This window comes from Vipera berus, assembly GCF_964194415.1.
Source record: "Vipera berus genome assembly, chromosome: 14".
Classification (NCBI taxonomy): Eukaryota; Metazoa; Chordata; class Lepidosauria; order Squamata; family Viperidae; genus Vipera; species Vipera berus.
In genome coordinates this window covers 3,086,531-3,114,373 of record NC_138217.1, presented here as the reverse complement: position 1 = coordinate 3,114,373, position 27,843 = coordinate 3,086,531, and the positions used below count along the sequence as shown (strand labels likewise).

At 45.3% G+C, this 27,843-nt stretch overlaps 1 protein-coding gene across 2 annotated transcripts in view; it reads right to left on the bottom strand.

The window, feature by feature from the left end:
* Positions 1 to 27,409, bottom strand: part of AIFM3 (AIF family member 3) — a gene marked incomplete at its 5' end in the record, with an annotated part of 55,041 nt that extends 27,632 nt beyond the window's left edge. The window contains 6 exons of one of the 2 annotated variants that reach the window (XM_081339135.1): positions 1,803 to 1,847; positions 3,181 to 3,290; positions 3,872 to 3,981; positions 4,286 to 4,499; positions 12,082 to 12,249; positions 27,379 to 27,409. In XM_081339135.1, the coding sequence (XP_081195261.1) occupies positions 1,803 to 1,847; positions 3,181 to 3,290; positions 3,872 to 3,981; positions 4,286 to 4,499; positions 12,082 to 12,249; positions 27,379 to 27,409 (678 nt within the window). The remainder of the gene's footprint in view (positions 1 to 1,802; positions 1,848 to 3,180; positions 3,291 to 3,871; positions 3,982 to 4,285; positions 4,500 to 12,081; positions 12,250 to 27,378) is intronic. The other variant, XM_081339136.1, reaches the window with a different exon arrangement.
* Positions 27,410 to 27,843: the final 434 nt, after the last annotated feature.

Here is a 27,843-nt window from a genome sequence, read left to right as displayed (position 1 = left end):
ATCCCAATCCCTACGCCTAGGGCCAATTCTCCTCAACCGGGGCCCTATCCAGAAAGGTGGACTTCAGCACCCAGAATTCTCATGCTGGTGGGGGGGGAATCGGGGATTTGAAGGCACCCAGGTTGGGAAAGGCTGTTCTACACACATCCATCCATTCATTCATCCATCCATTCAGCCATTCATTCATTCATTTATATTCATCCATCTATTCATTTATATTCATTCATCCATCCATCCATCCATTCATTTATATTCATTCATCCATCCATCCATTCATTCATCCATTTATATTCATTAATTCATTAATTTCGTCTGTCTGTTCGTCCGTCCATCTGTCCATCTATCCATCCATTCATTCATATTCATTCATTCATTCATTCAACCATCCATTCATTCATTCATTAATCCATCCATTCATCCATTCATTTATATTCATCCATCCATTCATATTCATTCATCCATCCATGCATTCATTTATATCCATCCATCCATCCATGCATTCATTTATATCCATCCATTTATGTTCATTAATTCATTTGTCTGTCTATCCATCCACCCATCCATCCATCCATTCATTTTCATTCATTCATTCATTCATCCATCCATCTATCCATTCATTTATATTCATTCATCCATCCATCCATTCATTTATATTCATTCATCCATCCATTCATTCATTTATATTCATTCATTCATTTTCATCCATCCATCCATCCATTCATTCATATTCATCCATCCACTTATCCATCCATCCATCCATTCATTCATATTCATTCATTCATTCATTCATCTATCCATCCATCCATCCATTTATATTCATTCATCCATCCATTCATTCATTTATATTCATTCATTCATATTCATCCATCCATCCATTGAGTCATTCATTTATATTCATTCATTCATTCATTCATTTATATTCATTCATTCAGTTAGTTGATTTATATGGCTACCCAGGTTCATTTTGTGTGACTGTAGGTGGCTTGCAATCAAATAATTAAAATACACAAATGAAAAAATAGAAACTAAAAATTAAACGCATAGCACCGGGGCATTCACTGACCAGTTGCCTGCTCCTCCCAGGCCTTTTGAGGCACAAAGCTAAGTGTTCGAGGCCTTGAGAAAGGCCAGCAGGGATGGGGCCAGTTTAATCTTAGAGGGGATGACGATTCAAAGGGAGACAGGCTCCCTAGGTGCCCAAAGCATGCCCTTCCGGCCAGTTCAATAGGACAGGAAGAAACAACATGCAGATTAATCCGTGCAACACACTACACTACCCATGCCGGGTGGAGATTTCTGAGAGTTGGTCCACAAGTCTTAAAGCTGCTGGATTTGGAGGCCTCTGTAGGGAATGCCAGACTGGTGGGAACCCTCTTTCTGCCTGCCATTCCACACTGGCCTTGGACACAGCAAAATTGTGAATTGAACTGAGTGCAAGTTATGGCGACAACACAGCAATTGTGATTTGTAAAACTTGGTTTAGAATTAGCAGATTGTATGAACCTAGCTCCAAATTCTACAATCAATAGGAAGGGGTCTGCTAGTACCTTTTCCATCCAATCAAGGTTAGTCCAAGGCACCCGTGGCCAGGAAAGGCAGCTCACGAAAGCTCAGCCTTTTAAGCAAGAGATATTCACCTGAAAAGGCGCCACAAGGAGGAACAGCCTGCTCCCCAAGGGCTCCACTACAGTGGCCAGCGCATGCCTGCCCCCCCCCAGCCTCCTGGTCCTGCAAACTCTCCTGACAGCCCAAGGGAAGCTGCCCTGAAGAATGAATGGCCCAGCGGGGACCCTACAGCTCACCTGCTTGCTTGCTCGGATGTACACTTTTTCCTTCTCAATTTTCACCTGGAACAAGAAAGAACATCATCATGTTTCACGATGCAACTTTCACTCTCGTTCAAATAAGCGTTTGATCATTATAATCCTAAACCAGCTGCCTCGCCCCACCCCACTAAAAACAAAGTTGTCTTATGGGGAAAACAGTATCAAGCAGATGGTCGAGAAGGATGCTCAGATCATCTCCAAAGTCCCTCCCAGCTCAAGGATTCCAGGTCACAGGCTGACTTTGGCTTCCCTGGAAATCTTCAATGGGACTAGATCATCATTTGTCACAGCTGCTCCAGGGGATCCTGTCCAGATTTGGCTACATGACCTCTAAGTTCCCTTTCAACCCTGAGACCAAAGAAATGGTCTCAGAGCAAAGAGTTGGTTAGGCACTTGTGAGACAGCATCAGCTGCTATTCCGGACAGAGCTTTGTGTAAGGCTTCATTATGTCCATGATTGCTGACGAGGAGGCGGTGTGTGTGTGTGTGTGTGTGTGTGTGTGTGCGTGCGCGCATGCACACACGCATGCATTTTGTGTAGAGTCCCATTTCCTTTCAGCCCCTCTATAATTCCTCTCCCTGACCTGGAGGACTGATAGGGCAGAGCTGGGCTACTGAGGAGGGGCCCAAACTGCCTCCTTCGTGCCCATCTTGACTTCACCCTGGAACCTCAGTAGACCTGGTCAGGTGTGTAAGGGGAAGCCCCTCCAAGGGCTTTGATAGTCCCCAGTCACGGAAGTCCAAATCTCTAAGACTTTTTAGGGTTTCTCAATCTTGGACGTTTGATGACGTATGAACTTCATGCTGCCTGGGGAATTCTGGGAAGTGAAGTCCACATATCTTCAAGTGTCTAAGGTTGAGAAATTTTGGTCTAGACCAGGGGTAGGCAACCGTGGCTCTTTTATGACTCGTGGACTTCAACTCCCAGAATTCCTAAGCCAGGAATTAGCTGGCTCAGGAATTCTGGGAGTTGAAGTCCACGAGTTATAAAAGAGCCAAGGTTGCCCACCCCTGGTCAAGGGATTAAAGGGATTAAAGAGACTTGCTGGGATATCTGGCAGGAACCCCGGTCAATACACTGAAGGAGCCATTTGTCTGAAGCCCTGCAAAATGGGGTGAGGGTGGGGGGCTGCTGCATATTCCCAGTGGCACGGATTGAGAGGACGTTTTCATCAAATGATTGTTGTTGTCTGCTGTTGAAATGCAGAGTTCTCTGAATGTATTTTTATGTTGTTTATTATCATGACATCACTATTTCTTGTATGTACATTGAGAGCTTATGCACCGGAGGCAAATTCGTTGTATGTCCAACCACACTTGGCCAATAAAGAATTCTATTCTATTCCATTCTCACCTGGAATTTGGGGAGACTATCCAGCCCTGGGAAGTCTTCAATATCACCAGTGCTGATGTTGAAGCAAGCCCCATGCCACGGGCAACGGACCCGGCCTTTGGACAAGACGCCTGAAGGAGGATCCCAAGAAAGCAACAGCAAAATTAGTCTCCCTCTCAGCTGGAAGTAGACAACACCTTTGACTTTTATTGCTTTGAAACAAAAATAGGTAGCTGAACAGAAAATAAGATTTGCCGGTGAGATAGGCATTGCAGGAGGAGAGCTGTGGTCCTCAACCTTAGCAACTTTAAGATGTCTCGATTTCCCAGACTTCCTCAACCAGCACGCATGAATTCCTGGGGAGTTGAAGTCCGTATCTCTTAAAATTGCCAAACTTAACGAACTCTGTTGTAAACGGGAGGGACACTAGAAAAAGGAGAGACAGGCTGCAAAAACAAAGGTGGGCTAGGATTTCAGTTCCCCAGATTTAATGCTGGGGCTAGGGATCCACTGAAGGACAAAAGCCACTCTGAAAGTTAGTAAACAGAGTTCTGATCTGCAAAGCAATCGTTCTGACTTTTATGCACATTAAGGCATTTGAGAGGTAGAACAGAACAAGTGTGCTTGTAGGTGCAGAAAACGCAACTGGAAAATGCCTAAGATCTTTCAGTCACATCCAGGCCCTTGATTAAAGTGGGGGGGCAAAACACACCTTTCACCAGCGGGGCGCCGTAGTGAGGACACTTATGACCCATGGCATAAAACTCTCCGTTTTCTTTCACCAGCAGAGCCTTCCCACAGCCCAGGTCGACTTCTCGCATCCTAGGGAGAACAAGAAGGAGCATCGCCATTTGTTAAAAGTCTTTTAGACACCGTTCTTGGGGAGCAAAGTAATCTTTTGAGGGACATGCAGAGTTTGCAGGGGGCAGGCCTCCCCCCCCCACCTCATTTTGATTAAAGCAGTGTTTCTCAACCTCAACCACTGTAAGATGTGTGGACTTCAACTCCCAGAAGCTTTGCCGGCTGGGGGATTCTGGGAGTCGAAGTCCACACATCTTATAGTGGCTGAGCTTGAGACACACCGGATCAGTTTTCAAACCCAAGAAGAAGTCCTAGGCCCACTGACTGTCCATTGTCCAGGTCCTTCACGTGGCAAACGGAGGCCTCCACCACGTCCTTCACATTCCGGTAAGGGTTGAGGTTGACCGGGTGCTCCTCCAGCTGGTAATGCCGCGAGGTGCCATTGGCCTTGTAGACGATAGGGCTGGCCTTCCCATTGGGCGACGTCTCCTCTTTGATGCGCTCCTTCTCCGGCAGCACCACCTCGATCTTCACTTCCACTGCAGGAGCAAAGAGAGCGATGATAATGATAATGATAATGATAATGATAATGATAATGATAATGATAATGATAATGATGATCATAATCATAATCGAGTTGGAAGGGACTTTGGAAGTCATCTAGTCCAACCCCCTGCTCAGGCAGGAAATCCTATACCATTTCAGACAAATGGCTGTCCAGTCTCTTTTTAAAAACCTCCAGTGTTGGAGCATTCACAACTTCTAGAGGCAGGTTGTTCCACTGATTAATTGTTCTGTCAGGGAATTTCTCCTTAGTTCTAGGATGCTTCTCTCCTTGGTTAGTTTCCATCTGTTGCTTCTTGTCCTGCTTTCAGGTGCTTTGGAGAATAGCTTGACACACACACACACACCCTTATTCTTTGTGGCAACCCCTGAGATATTGGAAGACTGCTATCATGTCTCCCCTCGTCCCCTCTCTTCATTAAACGAGACATACCCAATTCCAGCAACCGTTCTTCACATGCTTTAGCCTCCAGTCCCCTGATCATCCTTGTTGCTCTTCTCTTCACTCTTTCTAGAGTCTCAACCTCTTTTTTACATCATGGTGTTGTGATTCAGGGTCAGCCTGTGGCTTCGGCAGTTGGGTCGGACGACTCAGAGGAGGAGGGGGGCGTTGAAGAGCTTGCTGAGGGGGTTGGAGAGCTTGCTGATGAGAGCCCTCAGCCAGGCCCCTCCCACCTGGTCACGATGCAGACCCAGCTGTGTGAGCCTGACAGCGTGGATGAAGATGACCCACAGCTGGCCCTGTTCAAGGACGCCCGACGCAGGAGGCAGTCAATCAGGAGTAAACAGAGGAAGGCAATGGGGCACCTCGGAAGGAGGCAGAGTGAAGCCACGCCCTGAACTGTATAAAAGGGGAATGCGTGGGAGGGCTGGTTTGCTGAAGGCAACCGTTTGAATAGCTCCTGTTTCATGGTTCGTGTCTTGTTCTGTTTGCTTTTGTATCCATAAATTTGGCAGGCTTAGTTCCAGCCTCTTGCCTTCTTGTAAAAGAGGTTGTCCCTGCCTTTTCTGCAGGGCCGGTAGCAGGCTGGTACAGAACACGTGGTGACCAAAACCGGATGCAGCATTCCAGATGTGGCCTTACCAAGGCATTGTAAAGTCGTATTAACCCTTCATGAACAGAGAAGCATTTCTAATGCCCTGGGTTCAAGCACCTCTTCGGAAGAGTTCCAGCCATCTTCAGCAGAACATAGGGCCTAGGCCAGGGGTAGGCAACCTCGGCGCTTTTATGACTCATGGACTTCAACTCCCATAGGTTGCCTACCCCTGGCCTAGGCCATCCTCAACGTATAACATAATTGAGCCCCAAACTTCCACGGCTAAGCAAGGCAGTTGTAAACTGAGTCTTGCCCAATTTTACCACCTTTCTGGCCACAGTTATTAAGTGAATCACTGCAGTTGTTAAGTAAATCTGACTTTCCCCCCTACTGACTTTGCATGTCGGAAGCTGGCTGGGAAGGTTGCCGATGGGGATCATGTGACCCCAGGACTCTGCAACCGTCATAAATACCTGCTGGTTGCCAAGCTCTGAACAGGTGACTGTAGAGATCCTGCAACGGTTGTAAGCATGAGAACCAGTCGGAAGTCACTTTTTTCAGTGCTGTTGTGCTGTCGTAACTTTGAATTGTCACTAAATGAATGGCTGTAAGTTGAGGACTAGCATTATTTGGAAGCTGCGCGAAATGGGCAAGAATTCAACAGCTATCCCGATGCACACAAACACATGCAGGATCATGTGCACGCTGTCAGCATCTATAGCTTTGTCACAGAGGCCATCACATCAGAGATGCCTTCAGTCAGCTCTTAGGGCAACATCCTGGGGATGTTGTTTAATGTCTAAAGCTGGTTAGTAGTTGGGGTGGAGGCTGCCAGGAATTCCCAGGGTGGCATCTAGGCTGAAAAACTGAAGAGTTAAAAAAAAAACCCACCAAAAGCAAGAGAGCAAAAATCAGCCCTAGCTTTATGGAAAATACTGAGAATTTAGAAAGTTTTTAAAGTTCCTAGCCCTTAAGAATGCATCGGAAAGCCTGAAGAGTAATGAACTGGTTAAGAGATCTAGCAGTCAAACATGAGCACCGGCATCAACCTAATCAAATTCCATTTATTCTCAGCAGCCTTTTAAAATTGTTCTCTGTTCCTGCCCAAGCCTAGATCCTAGATCTCCCACCAGAGGGTTGCTTCTAGGATCTCCTGTTATGAATCCAATAGAATAGAATAATAGAATAGAATAGAATGGAATGGAATGGAATGGAATGGAATGGAATGGAATGGAATGGAATGAATAGAATAGAATAGAATAGAATAGAATAGAATAGAATAGAATAGAATAGAATAGAATAGAATAGAATAGAATAGAATAGAATAGAATAGAATAGGAATGGAATAGGATAGGATAGGATAGGATAGGATAGGATAGGATAGGATAGGATAGGATAGGATAGGATAGAATAGAATAGAATAGAATAGAATAGAATAGAATAGAATAGAATAGAATAGAATAGAATAGAATAGAATAGAATAGAATAGAATAGAATAGAACTGGAAGGGACCTTGGAGGTCTTCTAGTCCAGCCCCCCACTTAAACAGGAGAGCCTCTACCATCACAGACAAGTGACTGTCTAGTTTCTTCTTAAAAGCACCCATGATTTCAGGAGGCAAGCTGTTCCACTGGTTGATTCTCCTCACCGTCAGGAAGTTTCTCCTTAATTCCAGGTTGCTTCTCCCCTTGATCAGTTTCCAACCATTGTTTCTCGTCCTGCCCTCTGGTGCTTTGGAGAACAGTTTGACCCCCTCTTCCTTGTGACAGCCCCTCAATACTGGAAGACTGCTATCCTGTCTCCCTGTTTCTCCTTTTCTTCAGACCGCTGCCATGAGTCTCCTGCCTGGCCCAGCAGACCCAGCCTTCCTCTGCCTGGAGCCCAGATCGAACAGCATTTCTTCCCTTCCCAAATGAAGGGCAGCCAGCTAGAGGAATCACCCCTTTGGAGCCAGCTTGCCTACCTAGAGGGTCACTTCTCACTGGCTGGGATCCATTACAGATCCAGCTGGTTGCGGGGTCAAAAATTTCTGGTTCCGAGTTGTGGCCAACCCAACTTGGCAGGTTGTGGGAATGCTCTAACACAGTGTTTCTCAACCTTGGCAAGTTGAAAATGTGTGAACTTCAGTTCCCAGAATCCTTTGCTGGCTAGGGAATCCTGGGAGTTGAAGTCCACACATCTTCAACTTGCCAAGGTTGAGGAGACACTGCTTTTCCAGCTTTATTTCTTTGGCCTTCGCTTATTTATTTATTTATTTATTTAGTTGCATTTGTATACCGCCCTTTCCCTGAGGACTCAGGGCGGTTTACAGGGAATTAAAAAATCCAACATACAAAAGTTAAAACCATATTAAAAAATATTAAATTGACCCTGTACACAATTAAAACCCCAATTAAAAATTTCTCCTCAGCCTGGGCCCGAGAGCTCAAAGAGCCAGGTCTTCAGGCCCCGACGGAATGATCGGAGGTCGGGGGCAGTTCTCAGCTCCACCGGCAGCTGGTTCCAGAGGGCAGGCGCTCCCACTGAGAAGGCCCTATCCCTGGGTGTCACCCGCCGGCAATCTCTCACCGGCGGAACCCTGAGCAGACCCTCCCTGTGGGAGCGCACTGGGCGAAGGGCGTTTGATGCCGGCAGCAGGTGTTCCCTCAAATAACCCGGACCCAGGCCATGTAGGGCTTTATAGGTAATAACCAGCACCTTGAATTTCACCCGGAGGGCAACCGGAAGCCAATGCAGCTCGCGGAGTAGAGGTGTTACATGGGAGTATCGGGAAACCCCCATTACAACTCGCGCGGCCGCATTCTGCACCAGTTGAAGCCTCCGAGTGGTCTTCAAGGGCAGCCCCATGTAGAGAGCGTTACAGTAGTCCAAACGGGAGGTCACAAGCGCATGAGTGACTGTGCGTAGGGCGTCTCGGTCCAGATAGGGACGCAACTGCCGCACCAGGCGAACCTGTGCAAAAGCCCCCCTGGTCACGGCTCCTATGTGATCTTCAAAATTGAGCCGTGAATCCAGGAGGACGCCCAAGTTGCGAGCCCTATCAACGGGGGGTAACACCTCACCCCCCATCATTAGAGGTGGAATAACTTGGTTAACCCGAGACGCCGATATGCACAGCCACTCAGTCTTGGCGGGATTGAGACGAAGCCTGTTTCTCCCCATCCAGACCTGAACCGCCTCCAGGCACCGGGACATCACGGAGAGGGCATCACTGGGTTGGTTCGGGGTGGAAAGAAAAAGTTGGGTATCATCAGCGTACTGGTGATACCCCACCCCAAAACCACGAATGATCTCGCCCAGCGGCTTCATATAGATGTTGAACAGGAGAGGCGAGAGAACCGACCCCTGAGGGACTCCACAAATGAGAGGCCTCGGGGCGGATCTCTGCCCTCCTGTCAACACCGACTGCGAGCGGCCCTGGAGGTAGGAGGAGAACCACCGTAGCACGGTGCCTCCCACTCCCAACCCCCTGAGACGCCGCAGCAGGATACCATGGTCGATGGTATCGAAAGCCGCTGAGAGATCTAATAGGACCAGATACAAGCTATACAGGGAATCCTCGACCTAACAACACTTCATTTAGTGACCCTTCAAAGTTACAACGGCGCTGAAGAGAAGTGACCTATGACCGTTTTTCACAGTTACGACCTTTGTAGCATCCCCATGGTCACAATTCAGATGCTTGGCAACTGATTCGTACTTACGATGGCTGCAGTGTCCCAGGGTCACATGATCCCCTTTTGCGACCTTTTGACAAGCAAAATCAACGGGGAAGCTGGATTCACTTAATAGCTGTGTTGCCCACTTAACAACTGCAGGGATTCACTTAAAAAAACTGCGGGAAGGAAAGTCATAAAATGGGGCAAAACTCACTTAGCAAATATCTCACTTAATAACAGAATTTTGGGCTCCACTGTGGTTGTAAGTTGAGGACTACCTCTATTAAGCCACATTTAAGGCCGTGTTTCTCCACCTTGGGCAAGTTGGACGGACAACTGTGCACTGATTTCACCACTGGGCCCTGATCAGCACCAGCTTCCTTCCTTTTTTTTAAAAGTTCTTTATTTAACTTGTCTGAAGAATCTTTAGACATGTGCAACGTAGCCTGACAAAACAATTCCCTAAATATGCAGGTCTAAATAAACCGCAAACTGCTGGATGCCAAAGCATGATTCTTTGAAACATTTTAAGGAGATGTTATAGTTTGGCCCGCCGCATAACGGAGTGAGCGCCTGTTACTCGTCCCAGCTTCTGCCAACCTAGCAGTTCGAAAGCACGTAAAAATGCAAGTAGAAAAATAGGGACCACTCCGGTGGGAAGGTAACAGTCTTCCGTGCGCCTTTGGCGTCTAGTCATGCCGGCCACATGACCACGGAGACGTCCTCGGACAAGCGCTGGCTCTTTGGCTTTGAAACGGAGATGAGCACCGGCCCCTAGAGTTGGAAACGACTAGCACGCATGTGCAGGGGACCCTTTACCTTTTTATAGTTTGGCCATAAAGTTTTGTCTGTGCACTTCTGCATCCGTGTGTGTTTTTGTGGTGGCAGAAGGCCCCAAATTCACTCTGGAACGAGGGGCCTTTATGTTGTAGAACAGTGGTTCTCAACATTTTCTTCACCACGGACCCTTTTTAGATACCTTTTGTGGCCATGGATCCCCAAGACTTAAGATTTCAGTCATAACATTTCTTCAAGCCTGTAACAACATCGTGGCCTCCCAGGGTCCACGGACCACAGGTTGAGAATCCCTGGTGCAGAAAACCTGGGAGGGGAAGATGCTGGCTCTCCTGCACCTCCTCCTATGATGCGTCTGCTACGGAGGCAGGCAACGTGGCTTCCGCCACTTGTGCCCCGTGGCTGCTCTTAATTACGGGAACCCTGTTGATTCACGGGAAGCCATTTGCTGGGGAGCCTGACTTCCCAGCCTGCAGGAAGGAATGTATAGGAAAGCTTCAGAAGCAGCCAAGGAGATGCTCCCAAACAGCCAGGAGCCCAGATCACACCTGTCAAACGCTCAGTGGAGGTCAAATGCAAGGAAAGAATTTTTTTTTAATCCCAGGAGAAGGGCGGTATATAAATAAAATAATTATTATTATTATTCTATCCCGCCCTTCTCCGAAGACTCAGGGCGGCTTACAATCTAAGAAGCACAAATCAATGTGCGTAGCAATAGCCTTCATTCTATGTATATGCCTGCTTATTAGGGCTTTCACACACACTCAAGCGGCATTATTACAAAGTCAGCTTAATTGCCTCCAACAATCTGGGTCCTCATTTTACCTACCTCAGAAGGATGGAAGGCTGAGTCAACCTTGAGCCTGGTGGGACTCGAACCTGCACTAATTGCAGGCAGCTGGTGTTACTTCAGGAGGCATTAGCCCACTGCTCCACCAAGGCTCTATTAGATTAGATTCCCCTTGCCTGAAAAAGCCACAAGCAGGGAACCAGCCCAGAAGTCATGGGAGAAGTTGGAGGGGGGGAGGGAGGGCCGTTTCTAAACAAGCAAGATGGTCAAAGTGTTGGTGATGGACACTTTAGACGATGTGCCCAAAAGGCTTGGGAGACCATCTTGATTTTTTTTAACATACAGACCCTGCAAACACTCCAGAGTTTTCTCTGAGAAATGTGTTGGCACATTAAGAGGGCTTGCCTCTTAGGGCCACAACTGAGCCCAAAAATTCTGTCGCTAAGCAAGACGGTTGTTAAGTGAGTTTTGCCCCATTTTACAACCCTCGCTGCCAAAGTTGTTAAGTGAATCGTTGTTATTTAGTGACACTGTTGTTAAGTGAATCCGGCTTCCCCCATTGGCGTTGCTTGTCAGAAGGCCACAAAAGGGGACCACGTGACCCCGGGACACTGCGACCGTCATAAATATGAGTCAGTTGACAAGTGTCTGAATTTTGATCACGTGACCATGGAGATGCTGCAACGGTCGTAAGTTTGAAAAATGGTCATAAGTCACTTTTTTCAGTGCCGTTGTAGCTTTGAATAGTCCTTAAATGAACTGTTGTAAGTTGAGGACTACTCATAGAGAGACTTTCCCCATTCAAGTGTCTTGATTTGTGTTATCAGTGTTAATTCATATATTAGCATCCTATGGCCCCTTTGCAACCTGTGAACTTTCTGAGACAGCCATTCTGGGAGTTGAAGTCCACAGGTCATAAGGGGGCACCGGTTGCCCACCCCTGGATTAAGGAATGAGGCCAGATTTAATGAATAAGGGAATGCTGTTGGATTGAGAAAAATGGACCCATGACGTTTCCTTCAAACAATGACTTATTTTATACATTTGCAGAGTTTCGACAAAGCCCCACTGTTGGAAGCATTGATGGATTATAGCAATACACAAAATTAGGCTTTAATCACGCAATTGATTATCAATTAAAGTTTTAATTAATATGAATTTTTTTAAAAATCAACAGGCAGCCCTAATTATCCATCTCAGATCTTATCATTCTCTGGTGATTGACGCTTCATTCCCTCCATTCATTGTTTCCAACCAGGATCGACTTAATATTTACCGCGCTCATTCCGTCTACTTTTTTTAAACACTGCTATAGTGGGTTCAGCTGTTATCCACTCCTCAGGACCATCCTCAGTACTCCAAGATTTATTAAAAATCAGTCTCAGGGGTGCAGACAGCTCCTCAGTCAAGTCTTTTAAAACGCCTACGGGCAAGTTTTTCGGTCCTGCAGATTTAAAAATGATCAACTTTAGTAGATGCTGTTTAACGTCTCTGTGCTGGGAATGTCGCGCACTTCAAGGCGGAATGCCCAAAGGTTACCTCCAACTCAGAACATTTGTATTTATTTTATTTATTGAATATGTGAAGAATATTTGTAATGGAGATATATTATGATGTTTAAGGAGAGTTAAAGCGCAACTGGATTTAAAGTGTAATTATAGTTAGTTAGTATATTTTAGATTAAGATTGTGAAAATAATACCCTGCATTCTGCTTTGGGAAGTCGGGGGGGGGGCTGGGGGAGGTAGGGGTATTGGGTGGGTTAGGGTATGGGTTAGGGGTAGGGGGGGATGGGGTTTATGTTCAAAAATGTACTTCAAAACTTTTTAATAAAAAAAGGACAAAAGGACAAAAAAAAGGACAAGGACAGGGAAAAGGACAAGGACAGGGACAAGGACAGGACAGGGACAGTGACAGGGACAGGGACAGGGACAAGGACAAGGACAAGGACAGGACAGGGACAGGGACAGGGACAGGGACAGGGACAGGACAAGGACAAGGACAAGGAAAAGGATAAGGATAAAGAATCAAAGGTAGTACCAATCATAATAGGTGCCTTGGGTGCAATTCCAAAACAGTTGGAGCACCATCGGCATTGACAAATTCACCCTCAGTCAATTGCAAAAGGCGGCTTTACTCAGCACAGCTTCCATCCTGCGACGATATCTGAAACACCAGATCTATTTATCCCACATCCTTGGAAAGGACTTGATAAGTAGAAAAAAATGTCAAATCCAGTCTGAACATCTGACTGACTGTGTGATGAACCAAAAGATTAAAATTAAGAGGAGGAGGCGGGGGGGGGGAGGGGAGGGGAGGAGGGCGAGGGAAAGTGCAATCAGTTAACAGGAAAATATTGGTACAACTTCCAACACTAGACTTTGGCTGGAGACTTCAAGCCAAGGCTAACAACTACAACTCCTCCTGTATCCAAACAAACCATATTGTGGCCCACAAACCTACCTAGGCAATGTCTGGTTCCTGCAATACTAGGTGAGCTGCAAATGATCTAACCCTATTCTGAGAATTTAGGGCACTTCCACCGGTTCCCCCCAATTTTCTCCTGAAGCAGTTTCGCTAACCATACCTGTAGTGTATCACCACCAAAGCACTTTTCTTTTAGTCACATCCACAGCTGAGGCCCACTGATTTATGTACCAGTAGTTCCACATGTGACTTCCCAACAGGAGTGGAGAGAGATGGGGTGGGAGGCCAGGAAAGAAATGGAAGGGAGAGCAGATCTCAACAAATAAGACAGAAGGAGAGTCAGTTGGCAATTTACCCCTCAATGCCAGCTGAGCCCAGATGGAGAGAAACATTTCCAATCATGCAAAGTGTCTTTGGCTTAAGGAATTTAGAATTGTAGGATTGGAAGGTACTTCAGAGGTCTTCTAGTCCAGCCCCCAGCTTGATTAGGACAACCTGTGCCATCCCAGACAAATGGCTGTCCAGTATACTGAAAACCTCCAGTGATGAAGCACCCACAACTTCAACAGGTTGACTCAGCCTTCCATCCTTCCGAGGTAGGTAAAATGAGGACCCAGATTGTTGGGGGCAATAAGCTGACTTTGTAATAATGCCGCTTGGGGGGGTGAAAGCCCTAATAAGCAGGCATATACATAGAATGAAGGCTACTGCTAAGCTTGTAAGCCGCCCTGAGTCTTCAGAGAAGGGCGGGATATAAATGGAATTAAATAAATTAAAAAAAAACAGTGTTGGCTATTCCACCCAGCTTGGTGTTGTCTGCAAATTTGATGAGTACCTCTTCTATCCCCTCATCTAGATCATTTATGAAGATGTTGAAAAGTACTGGAGTGAAGACAGAAGCATAGGGTACCCCACTGCATACTTTTCTCCATGTCAATGTAGTTGAGGACTACCTGTTGAGTGTGGTTAGTCAGCCAATTAGGAATCCATCTGATGCTGTCTATCCTGCATTTTTCTATCATATCAAGAAGTGGGCTGTGGTCTTCTTTGTTACTGAAGTTTACGTAATCTATGTCCACAGTGTTTCCCTTATCCACCTCTTTAAACATCTTTAAAGGTTTAAATTTAAAACATCTTTTAAGGTAGATAAGTGAGCACCTGTCCAGCCTAGATGAGTTCAAATCACCAGGACCAGATGGATTACACCCCAAGGTTCTCAAGGAACTGGCAGATGTGATCTCAGAACCACTGAACTATATATTTCAAAGATCCTGGAGCATTGGGGAACTACCAGAGGACTGAAAAAGAGCTGATGTAGTTCCCATTTTCAAAAAAGGGGAAAAAAATAGATCCAGGAAACTACAGCCAGATTTACCTACAACCCCTATTCTAGTAGTCCCATATCCTACTTTATCTGGAATGTAAAGATAAAATATTTTAAGAGGTGTCCAGTCTGGAAATGATGGCTGCTCCCGATATAATAAAGGAAGCTGGCAGACGTGATCTCAGAACCACTGAACTATATATTTCAAAGATCCTGGAGCACTGGGGAACTACCAGAGGACTGGAAGAGAGCTGATGTAGTTCCCATCTTCAAAAAAGGGAAAAAATAGATCCAGGAAACTACAGACCTATCAGCCTGACTTCAATACCTGGGAAGATTCTGGAAAAGATAATCAAACAACAAACCAGTGAACACCTTGATGCGAACAAAGTTATCACTAAAAGCCAACATGGGTTTGTCAAAAACAGATCATGCCAGACAAATCTTATTACATTCTTTGACCAAGTGACAAAACTAGTGGACCAGAGGAATGCTGTAGATATAGTTTACTTGGACTTCAGTAAGGCATTTGATAAAGTAGATCACAACCTACTACTTGATAAGATAGAAAAATGTGGGTTAGATAGCATTACCACCAGATGGATTCGTAGCTGGCTGACAGGCCGTACTCAGTGTGTGGTCCTCAATGGAACCGCATCTACATGGAAGGAAGTGTGTAGTGGGGTGCCCCAGGGCTCTGTTCTGGGCCCAGTGCTCTTCAATATCTTCATTAATGATTTGGATGAGGGGATAGATGGGGAACTCATCAAATTTGCAGATGACACCAACTTGGCAGGAATAGCCAAAACTCCAGAAGACAGGCTTAAGATACAGAAGGATCTGGACAAACTTGAACATTGGGCACTATCTAACAATATGAAATTCAGTGGTGAAAAAAGTAAGGTTCTACATTTAGGCAAGAAAAACCCAATGCACAGGTATAGTATAGGTGGTACCTTGCTCAATAGTAGCAACTGTGACAGGGATCTTGGAGTCCTAGTGGACAATCACTTAAATATGAGCCAGCAGTGTGCTGCAACTGCCAAAAGAGCCAACACAGTAATGTATTGTAATGTATTGTATTGTAATGCATTGGGTCTTTTACTTGAACTGTTTTCACCTGTCTTTGAATGCTGCTTGAGATTGCTTAATTAAAGTGTCTGTGTAATGGTCGCTGGCTGCCCAGACATGCAGTCTCCTGGACGATCATTGGATGGCTCTGGGGCAGGAATAGGTTCCTTTAAACCTATTGGCTGCCGCCTAGTGGCCAACTGTATAAATAGCTGTGTAGAAGCCTCTGATTCAGTTCTGTTCCTGTTCCTTCAATAAAGCAATGTTCCTGTGTGGACCTCTTGCCTCCTGCTTCCCAAGAATCCACTACAACACAACAGCTGCATTAACAGAGGGACAGAATCAAGATCACGTGAAGTGTTAATACCACTTTACAATGCCTTGGTAAGGCCACATCTGGAATGCTGCATCCGGTTTTGGTCACCACGATGTAAAAAAGAGGTTGAGACTCTAGAAAGAGTGAAGAGAAGAGGAACAAAGATTATCAGGGGACTGGAGGCTAAAACATATAAGGAATGGCTGCTGGAATTGGGTATGTCTAGTTTAATGAAGAGAAGGACAAGGGGGGACATGATAGCAGTCTTCCAATATCTCAGGGGTTGCCACAAAGAAGAGGGAGTCAAGCTATTCTCCAAAGCGCCCAAAGGCAGGACAAAGAAGCAATGGATGGAAACTAATCAAGGAGAGAAGCAACCTAGAACTAAGGAGAAACTTCCTGACAGTTAGAACAATTAACCAGTGAAACAACCTGCCTCCAGAAGTGGTGAATGCTCCAACACTGGAAATTTTTAAGAAGAGACTGGACAACCATTTGTCTGAAATGGTGGTTTCCTACCTGAGCAGGGAGTTGGACTAGATGACCTCCAAGGTCCCTTCCAACTTTATTTTTTTTATTATTATTATTATTATTATTATTATTATTGTTGTTGTTGTTGTTGTTGTTGTTGTTGTTGTTGCTGTTGCTGTTGCTGTTGCTGTTGCTGTTGTTGTTGTTGTTGTTATATCTTTTAAATATAGCCTGTGTTTAATACCAGACAAAATTATCTTAAAATTATCTTCTGGGTCCATTGTTTATATCCAACATTAAAGTATTTTGCTCCATTCTGTATTAGTAAGTCAAATTTAAGCATTTTTCAAGGAAGGCTCAGCCAATCTCAATGTATACATGGTTGTACTTTGACAATAAAGGTTCATTCATTCATTTCCTCTAGAGTCCAACCTTCAAAGTTCCTATCATGTTCTTATTTTTAACAATTCAAAATAACAATGTTTTCCCCTTCAAAATATTCTTATAATTAATTTCAAAATCTTATTTTAAATCCATCTGGATCCACAAATTTGTAACTTTCTAAAACCAATCACCCAATTGCTGCTTATTTTTTTTTAAAAAAATTTAAAAATCCCTTAAACCTGTAATTAAAATTTACTTCACAAAGGATTGAAGGAGACTCACACATTTCCTATTTTTTATTTATTTAGAAAAGAGATTTGTTAAATGTTTAAATAATTTTGTGAGAAGAAAGAAAGAAAAAATGAAAAGAAATCCAGTTCTGGGACATTATTTGATTAAATTTACTGTTCAAAGTAAAAGGCATCTCAAGTTGATGGTTTCTATTTTAACATGTTGTCCGATAATGTTGTTATCCTTGGTAACCCTTAATTAACTTTAGCTGACTAGGAAGGAACAATGAATTTTTAAGGATTTGTTAATGGATAAGAGTCAGAATATTGGAAGAAGAGATAATTCGTTGTATTATAAAAGAAGGTGATAAGTTACTGAAATTGTTCACACCTTTTTGTGAAGAAGGGGAATCTTCCATCCTTCCGAGGTAGGTAAAATGGGGGTAATAAGATGACTTTGTAATAATGCCGCTTGGGGGGGGGGGCGAAAGCCCTAATAAGCAGGCATATACATAGAACGAAGGCTATTGCTAAGCACATTGATTTGTGCTTAGATTGTAAGCCGCCCTGAGTCTTCGGAGAAGGGCGGGATATAAATGGGATTAAAAAAAAAAAACCTTGACTCTTTTATGACTTGTGGACTTCAACTCCCAGAATTCCTCAGCCAGCCTGCCATAACTGACAAATTATATTTTAGGCATCTATAAATCCATCTGACTGATAATGCTTTGAAGTTGGGAAGGAAGATTTTCATGCATTGTAATGCACAATACACATTGCCTGATGGACAGATGTTTCCATCAAATGTAACACCAGCTGCCTGCCATTATTGCAGGTTCGAGTCCCACCAGGCTCAAGGTTGACTCAGCCTTCCATCCTTCCGAGGTAGGTAAAATGAGGACCCAGATTGTTGGGGGCAATAAGCTGACTTTGTAATAATGCCGCTTGGGGGTGTGTGAAAGCCCTAATAAGCAGGCATATACATAGAATGAAGGCTATTGCTAAGCACATTTGATTTGTGCTTAGATTGTAAGCCGCCCTGAGTCTTCAGAGCAGGGCGGGATATAAATGGGATTAAAATAATAAAATTCTGGGAATTCTGGGAGTTGAAGTCCACAAGTCATAAAAGGGCCAAGTTTGAAGACCCCTGCCCTATACCATTTCAGATGGCTGGCCAGTCTCTTCTTAAAATGCCGCTTGGGTGTGTGTGAAAGCCCTAATAAGCAGGCATATACATAGAATGAAGGCTACTGCTAAGCTTGTAACCCGCCCTGAGTCTTCGGAGAAGGGCGGGATATAAATGGAATTTAAAAAAAAATTTCTTTCTATACTCACTTTCCTTTTCTTCACTATTTAAATAAATTTATTACTATCTGTTCTTTAATTTTTTTCTGCACTTTCCACTTTTCTTTTTATTGTTTTATTCTTCTTAGTTTTGCATGGTTTCTATCTCTTAATAAAATTACTATAAAAATAAAGGTGGTCCAGTCTTGTGGAGTGGAGGGAATTGAGTTTCCATTACAAATAGAGGCCCTGAGAGCTTTCATCCTATCTTAAGGATCAAAAGGAAATAAAAAATGGTTCAATGAATGTAACGCTGGTATCTGCAGCAAGACAGAAAGGCTAAAGCACAAAAAAAGGACTTTTGAATACCTCAGCAAAAAGGAAAGGCTGGCCCAGGCCTAGAGGAAGATGGTGAGAATTGGAGAGGCCGCTAGAGCAACTGAGGAACTCTGCTGATCATAGTTCACTTGACCAACAACTATCAATCAATCAATCAATCAATCAATCAATCAATCAATCAATCAGAATAGAGCTGGAAGGAACCTTTGAGGTCTTCTAGTTCAACCCCCTGCTCAAGCAGGAGACTATATATATACCATTTCAGACAAGTGACTGTCCAGTCTCCAGTGATGGAGCACCCACAACGTATGAAGGCAAAGCTGTTCCACTGGTTGATTGTCCTCACTGTCAGGAACTTTCTCCTTAATTCCAGGTTGCTTCTCTCCTTGATTAGTTTCCATCCATTGTTTCTCGTCCTTCCCTCTGGTGCTTTGGAGAATAACGTGACCCCCTCTTCCTTGTGGCAGCCCCTCAGATACTGGAACGCTGCTGTCATGTCTCCCCTGTTTCTTCTTTTCTTTAACTAGCCTGTTCTGTACCAGCCTGCTACCGGCCCTGCAGAAAAGGCAGGGACAACCCCTTTACAAACGGCAAGAGGCTGGAATAAAGCCTGCCAAATTTATTAACATAAAACAGACACCAACCATGAAATAGGAACTATCCGAGCGGTTGCCTTCAGCAAACCAGCCCTCCCACACATTCCCCTTAAATACAGTTCAGGGCGTGGCTTCTCTCTGCCTCCTTCCGAGGTGCCCCATTGCCTTCCTCTGTTTACTCCTGATTGACTGCCTCCTGCGTCAGGCGTCCTTGAACAGGGCCAGCTGTGGGTCATCTTCATCCACGCTGTCAGGCTCACACAGCTGGGTCTCCACCAGGTGGGAGGGGCCTGGCTGAGGGCTCTGCGGAGCCTCAAAGCCATCATCAGCAAGCTCTTCAACACCCCCCTCCTCCTCCTCTGAGTCGTCCGACCCAACTGCCGAACCCACAGGCTGACCCTGAATCACAGCACAGCCAAACCCAAGTCCTGCAGCTGTTATTTGTATGTTTAAGTCTCTGATCCTCTTAGTTGCTCTTCTCTGAAGTTTTTCCAAACTCTCAGCATCATTTTTGTAATGTGGTGACCAAAACTGAACGCAGTATTCCAGGTGTAGCCTTACTAAGGCTTTATAAAGTAGTATTAATACTTTACATGATTTTGATTCTATGTCTCTGTTTATACAACCAAGGGTTGCATTGGTTTTTTGCTGCTGCTGCACACTGCGGGCTCATATTTAAGTGATCGTCCACTAGGACCCCAAGGTCCCTCTCGCAGTTACCATTTTTGAGCCAGGTCACCTAATCTTGTACCTTTGGTTTTTCCTGCCTAAATGTAAAACCTTGCTTTTCTCCACATTAATTTTCATGTTGTTGGATAGGGCCCATTGTTTAAGTCTGCCAAGGTCTTTTTGGATCCTGAACTTGTCTTCTAGGGGTTGGCTATTCCTGCCAGCTTGGTGTCATCTGCAAATTTGATGAGTTCCCCTTCTATTCCCTCATCCAAGTCATTTATGAAGATATTGAAGAGTGCTGAGCCTAAGATGGAGCCTTGTGGCACTCCACTCCTTACTTCCCTCTATGTAGACGTAGCGCCATTAAGGACAACTCCTTGAGTGTGGTTTGTCAGCCAGTTAAAAATCCATCTGGTGGTGATGCTGTCTATTCCACCTTTTTCTAGCTTACCAAGCAGTAGATTGTGGTCTACTTTGTCGAATGCCTTACTGAAATCTAAGTATACTACGTCCACAGCATTTTGCTGGTCTGCTAATTTAGCCACTTTGTCAAAGAATGAAATAAGATTGCTTTGGCACGATCTGTTTTTAACAAACCAGGGCTGGGTTTTACTTATAACTTTATTTGTTTCTAGATGATGATCTGTTGACGCAGATGAGAAGGCAGAACAAGTTGTGCATTGGCTTTTGCACCTTCAGTTTGACAAGAATGGAAACTGCTCGGCTGGTGGAGCTGCTGAGTTCGCTCAGAAAGGTTACTTAGCAGGACCAATGAGCGAATTTCCTCACCCTTTGATCAGACTTGGATACCTTCTTGGCAGGTTTTCCTCCAGTCCCTCCTCCTCATACAGCCCTGCCCTCCCCAGGCCAGTCAAAACCTGAAGACCAAAAGAGCCGCGTTGGCAGAATGAAAAGCTGGGAACGGGGAGAGATCCTGAAGACTTAGCAGATTTTCCCCCGCAAGGCATTTAATAAACATGAGGGCTTCCTAATTGTTTCTAAACAAAATTGCCTGGCCCTTGCAAGGAATGGATTACTGCACTGATGACACTTTGGACTAGTGAAAGCAATTCTCATGAATTATCTTGGGAACTTTTCCATTCGTCCAGTGAAGTAAGCAACTTTACAATCTCTAGTCTTAATCCTCTTTTTATTGTCATCTTTCCAGGCTGCAATCCAGCAAAGCAACCGGCTCCTAAGATAAACGGAGCCAGATTGCTCAAAATAGCAGATTCAGCCTGGATGCAAGGAGGACCTGACAGAGGCGAAAACGGACAGGCAGTTTTCCTCTAAAAAGGCCGCCCGGTGCAAACCTCGGCCTGATGCACCGGGAACCATCAACAGAAAGTCTGCAAACCAAACTCAGGTTGTCTTCCTGACAACATCAAAGCAGGTTGGAGGTTGCTTTTTTTCAAGATGTTTTTTGCAGCTTCCCATTCTGGCTCTCAGACTCCATTCCTTCTTTCTAATACTGAGTCAAACTACAGCTAGTCCCCAATTGATGGCCACCACTCAGCCCAAAATTCCTGTTGCTAAGTGAAACATTTGTTAAGTGGGGTTTTTGCCCCATTTTACAACCGCTCTTGCCACACTGGTTAAGTGAATCACTGCTGTTTTAAGCTAGCAGCACAATTGTTAAGTGAATCCGGCTTCCCCCAATTGACTTTCCTTGTCAGAAGGTCGCAAAAGGGGATCAAGTGACACACACACACACACACACACACACACACACCCCTGGGATGCCGCAACCATCATAACTATGAGTCAGTTGCCTAGTGTCTGAATTTTGATCTTGTGACCCTGGGGATGCTACAACGGTCGTTAAGCGTGAAAAAGTCACTTTTTTCAGGGCCGTTGTAACTTTGAACAGTCACTAAACGAACTGTTGTAAGTCGAGGGCTACAGGTAGTACGGTCAAATACAGTTATTAAATATATTAAAAAGAATTAGTAGGCAATGGAGCAAAGGTGGGAAAAAATGGCCCGTTGCAACCTATGGACTTCATCTCCTAGAACACGGGTCGGCAACCCGCAGCTCCGGAGCTGCATGCGGCTCTTTAAGCCGTCTCCTGCGGCTCCCAGTCCTCCTCCGCCGTTCTGGGAAAAAAGTGGGACGAACGCAGCAGCTCTCCAAACGGGCGGCGGCGGTTTGGAGAGCTGCGCGCGCAGCTCTCCAAACCTACACCACCCCGTTTGCAGAGCTGCTGCCTTCGTCCATGTTTGACGAACACAGCAGCTCTCCAAACGGGGAGGCGCTGCGTTCGTCCGCGTTTGAAAGAAACACGGACGCGTTCGTCCGTGTTTCTTTCAAACACGGACGAATGCAGCGCCTCCCCGTTTGGAGAGCTGCTGCGTTCCTGTTTCTTTCAAACACGGACTAACACAGCAGCTCTCCAAACGGGGAGGTGGAGGTTTGGAGAGCTGCGCAGCTCTCCAAACCTCCGCCTCCACGTTTGGAGAGCTGCTGTGTTCATCCGTGTTTCTTTCAAACGTGGACGAACGCAGCAGCTCTCCAAACAGGGAGGCGGAAGTTTGGAGAGCTGCTGCCTTCGTCCGTGTTTGACAAAGGCAGCAGCTCTCCAAACGGGGCGGCGGAGGCAGCTCTCCAAACCTCCGCCGCCCCGTTTGGAGAGCTGCTGCCTTCGTCCGTGCACGTTTTGCCTTGTTCTGCCCATGTGCGTGCGCATGCGCACAATTTGCGGCTTCCACTTTTTTGTGTGTGTGATGGAACTGGTTCCGAGTGGCTCTTTTGCTCTTTCAGGTTGCTGACCCCTGTCCTAGAATTCTTGAGCCAGCTCAGGAAAGAACTTCCTCACTTTTTTCCCCATCCGGGCCCCCAAGGCGGCCCATGGAGCCTAGATTAAGACCCCACCCCCCAGAGCCAGATGCTGACCCCTGTTGTAAGTAGGCCTACTCAACTCCAGGTCCCCCAAGGAACACAGATAGGCTGACCCAGCAGAATATAGGGGGGCAGCCTCTGTGCAGTGCAGAGCTAAATCCTTTCGCTGTGAAAGGTGGAGAGGGGTTCCCAGCAAACTGTGTGAATGATTCTGACTCGTCCTTTGCGGACTGAAGAATTTCAGGTATTTTGTCCTAGCTCCAGAAGCAACTAGAAATATAGAACATGCCTGATCTTGGTTCTTTTTGATAATGTAAAGACAAAAAAAAATCACTGATGATGCTTACAATTATCTTTGAAGTGCCTGATCTGCCACGTCTTCTCCTCTGGAGATGAGGTGTTTGACTTTGGAATGAGATGGATGGCTGAGGAATTCTGGGACTTGAATTACACAAGTCTTAAAGTTGCCAAATTTGGAGATCCATGTTCTAACTCATCTCTCCTCTTAAGTCCTCCCTTCCCCCCCCTCCCTGCAGCCTTAATAAAGGTAAATGTAAAGGTTCCCCCGCACATGCGTGCTAGTCGTTTCCAACTCTAGGGACCGGTGCTCATCTCCATTTCAAAGCCGAAGAGCCAGCGCTTGTCCGAGGACGTCTCCGTGGTCCTGTGGCCGGCATGACTAGACGCCAAAGGCGCACAGAACACTGTTACCTTCCCACCGGAGTGGTCCCTATTTTTCTACTTGCATTTTTACGTGCTTTCGAACTGCTAGGTTGGCAGAAGCTGGGACAAGTAACAGGCGCTCACTCTGTTATGCGGCACTCGGGATTCGACCCGCCAAACTGCTGACCTTCTGATCGACAAGCTCAGCGTCCTAACCCACTGAGCCACCGCGTCCCTTGCAGCCTTAATAGCTCAGCCATAAACGAGAGTCAACCAGATTTCCCAGGACATACCTTTGCTCAACTCTCTTAACCTAGTCACTGAAGAAATCCATTTTCAGGGTTGGCATGATACATAGAGCAGGGCTTTTCAACCTTTTCACTCATTGTACCACTTTTAGGATATGGCAACATCCAAGTACCACCAGTCACCTAGCAAGGTGTCAAAAACTTGATGACCCAAAAAAAAGGAAGAAAGTGATGAAGTACAGATAGTCCTCAAATTACAACAGTTCACTTAGTGACTGTTCAAAGTTACAATGGCACCTGCTCGGTGGCGCTCTTCCTCCAGTCCGAGGTTTTCATTGTTGTAAGCATTTCTGTTGAGGATTAGCAGTGGGGGTGGGGCGGGAGGGTGTTTGGTTTTTATTCCCCCCGTCTGCTGTGTGGTTGCAGTAGGTTTTGGTCACTTCACATGATCCTGGGACACTGTGACCGTCATAAATATGAATCAGTTGCCAAGCATCTGAAGGTAAATCACAAGACCCTGGAGATGCTGCAACATTCCAGCTAATCGGTGCTTCTTCTGGGCTCAGCAGAAGCGCCAAGATCAGCGCCGGGCTCCTGACAGCCCTGCAGCTCCAGCCATCTTTCACTCAGGCTTATGCGGTGCTGCCATCGGTTCAGCTCATTCCCCTCTCCTGCTACTTTTCTAGGATGGTTGCGTACCACCTGCCAGGTGCCAATGTACCACAGGTGGTACCCATACCACTGGTTGAAAATCCCTGACATAGAGCCTAAAATGCACACAGTTTATACCTGGGGTAGGTAACCTTGGCTCTTTTATGACTCGTGGACTTCAACTCCCAGAATTCCTGAGTCAGCTATGCTGGCTCAGGAATTCTGGGAGTTGAAGTCCATGAGTCATAAAAGAGCCAAGGTTGCCTGCCCCTGGTTTATACTGTTCCATGACAGTGTCAAAACGTGGAAACCATTTGTTGAGTGTCTTGAGAAAGGACCTGAGATTCTTGGAAGCTGGTGAAGAGGACAGCTTCTTCACAGGGTGTGAAGGCATGTGTGAGGTGGATGCTTGCCTCCACCCGGCTCCTTCTGGGAACCAGAATAGCAGTGAAGAATTTAGGAGAGTGGGAATGGGGGTGAGAATGCTCTCAATGCAACCAAGCTAAGCAACTTCTGCCTGGTTTCCAATGGTCTCCTTCCTAAGTGCATGGATCCAGCTGATTTAAGCCCTTGGCCACTCCAGAATGGTATATTCCCAAGCCGCAGTTGTTTTAGAAGAAGAAGACTTAGCAATAGCCACTCATCCTTTTATTACCTCACAGCTGGACTACTGCAACACCAGTGGAACAGCTTGCCTTCAAACGTTGTGGGTCCTACATTACTGAGATTTTTAAGAAGAGACTGGACAGCAACTTTCTGAAATGATATAGGGTCTCCTGCTTTAGCAGGGGGTTGGACTAGAAGACCTCCAAGGTCCCTTCCAGTCTATTCTATTCTATTCCATATATTCTATTCTATTCTATTCTATTCTATTCTATTCCATTCCATTCCATTCCATTCCATTCCATTCTATTCTATTTTTCTATTCTATTCTATTCCATATATTCTATTCTATTCTATTCTATTCTATTCTATTCTATTCTATTCCATTCCATTCCATTCCATTCCATTCCATTCCATTCTATTCTATTCTATTTTTCTATTCTATTCTATTCTATTCTATTCTATTCTATTCTATTCTATTCTATTCTATTCTATTCTATTCTATTCTATTCCATATTTTCTATTCTATTCTATTCTATTCTATTCTATTCTATATTTTCTTTTCTTTTCTATTCTATTCTATTCTATTCTATTCTATTCTATTCTATTCTATTCTATTCTTTTCTATTCTCTGGGGCTCTTTAAGACTATTTGGAAACTTAAGAAGATGCAAAGCACAGCTTTTTTTTGTTACGGTTTGTTTCTAGGTGGAGTTTAAGGTGCTGGTTGTTACTTGTAAATCTCTATGTGGCAGCTGACAAGATCTCCTCCCTAGGTGATCTACCGTTCCTGTTCACGAAGAGATGCTCTCAGCTCCCCCTGCCAAGCAAGATGGATTCTTTTTCCCTTTGAAATTCATGTGCTCTGGCTCTCCAATTATTTAAAATACTTAAAGTAAACTTAAAATAAGTAAAATGTTTATACTCTACTGTTTCTTATGTGATTCTGTTATTTACAGGCATTTTTATATTATGATGATTATTTCCACTTAATATGTTAAAACTGATGTTAGCCATCAAGAACATTTGTAAGTGGGTAAATGCAAGTGTTAGCAAATAAATAGATTGATAAAAAAAAATAATTAAGTAAATAAACTGAATTTACAGAACAATCCAAGACATATAGAAACCTCTAACACATGTTAAAACTAAATAAGCTTAACAGAATTAAGGTTGACTCAGCCTTCCATCCTTCCGAGGTAGGTAAAATGAGGACCCAGATTGTTGGGGGCAATAAGCTGACTTTGTAATAATGTTGCTTGGGGGGGCGAAAGCCCTCATAAGCAGGCATATACATAGAATGAAGGCTATTGCTAAGCACATTGATTTGTGCTTCTTAGATTGTAAGCCACCCTGAGTCTTCGGAGAAGGGCGGGATATAAATGGGATTAAAAAAAAAAGAATCCAGAATAGTTCAGTGAAGGGCAAACTGAGAAAGAGAAAAGAGAAAACTGAAAAACTAAAAGAGAAAAGTGAAGAAGGACTGGATGGTCCTCTCCGAATACCTAACAGGGGTCACCCAATGTCTCCCCTCGCCCTCTAGACCAGCGTTTCCCAACCTTAGGAACTTGAAGATGCGTGGACTTCAACTCCCAGAATTCCCCAGCCAGCATAGCTGGCTGGGGAATTCTGGGAGTTGAAGTCCACGCATCTTCAAGTTCCTAAGGTTGGGAAACGCTGCTCTAGACAGTAGGAAGAGGCATCATGGAACGGATGTAAGCTACAGGAAGAGAGTTTTCAGCTGAATGCTAGAAAAACATCTTATTTTGGAAATCTAGATTAATTGGTCAGCAGGACCCACATTGGAAAGAGCGAGGACTTCAGGTGGAGCTGAAAAAGCTTCTTGGATGAGAAGTGAACCCTCTTCAAGGAAAAACAAGAAAGTCCAGTTGCCTTTCGAAAAGACACCTCCATGACCTGGAGGACAGAGAATCTCCATAGACAAGTGGAGGGTTGGAGCGCTATCTCTCAGGCGTGGCTTTAATAGCTGAGTGGACTCACATCTTATGATTCAGTCGACGTGCAAGGGATTTGCAGAGAAATTGGCCACCTGCTTCGGGCAAAGGTTTTCCTGCACTGACACTCAGCCCTAACTGATGCCCGGTGCCAACTTTAAAAGGGCTTTATTCTCCGCCAGCTTTGGCCTCTCTTTCCCATGAGACTCGATCTCCGACTGCTCCTCCAGGAAGACACACACACACAGAGAGACACACAGGCCTTTGATCCCCACCGTTTTCCAGGAAAGGTTCTTAATCTTCTATTAAAGAATTATGCTTGCATGAAATGAAGTTTCCAGGGGATTAGCCAATTGCTTTAGCAATCCCGCCACGTTGAAATTCTCCACGGACTCTGTTGGCAGAAAGGCCGCTGGCATGCCTGGTCTAGTTTAATCACAATTCTGCACAAAAGAGGCCACGTTTGGGCCGTGGAGCCAGAAAGCTTTGCAGAAACAGCTCACCTGGTTTGGGTTTGGAGAAACATCCTCCCATGGTGAATCAAGCAGCAGAAGCCGTCCGGCAATGGACGGACTGAGGGAAGAAACGGCACCTTCAGCCCAGCCTCTGGGGGGTGAGGACCTCCAAGCCAGCCAACAAGCGACGGGAGCCGGGGAAAGTCACCATGGTGGCCGCTGCTGAATGGCTTTCCACAAAACCAGGCCTCTCATTGGTACTTGGCTCATGCTATGGCTTCTTTGGTGACCTGGGTGGGATAAAAAATGCAATGAGTTCTAGACGTCAAGTAAGGTCATTTGAAATCTTGGCTCTTTCTCAGGCAACCAGGATTTCGTGCCCACAGGACTGTCACACAGTGGCACAGCTTCCATAGCTCTACAAAAATTGGTCCCCTAATGCCAGTCTCCCTGACCTGCCAGCCTCGCCAAATGCCTTCTCAGCCACTGGCCAGGCTCCAGGGGTGGAGAGCG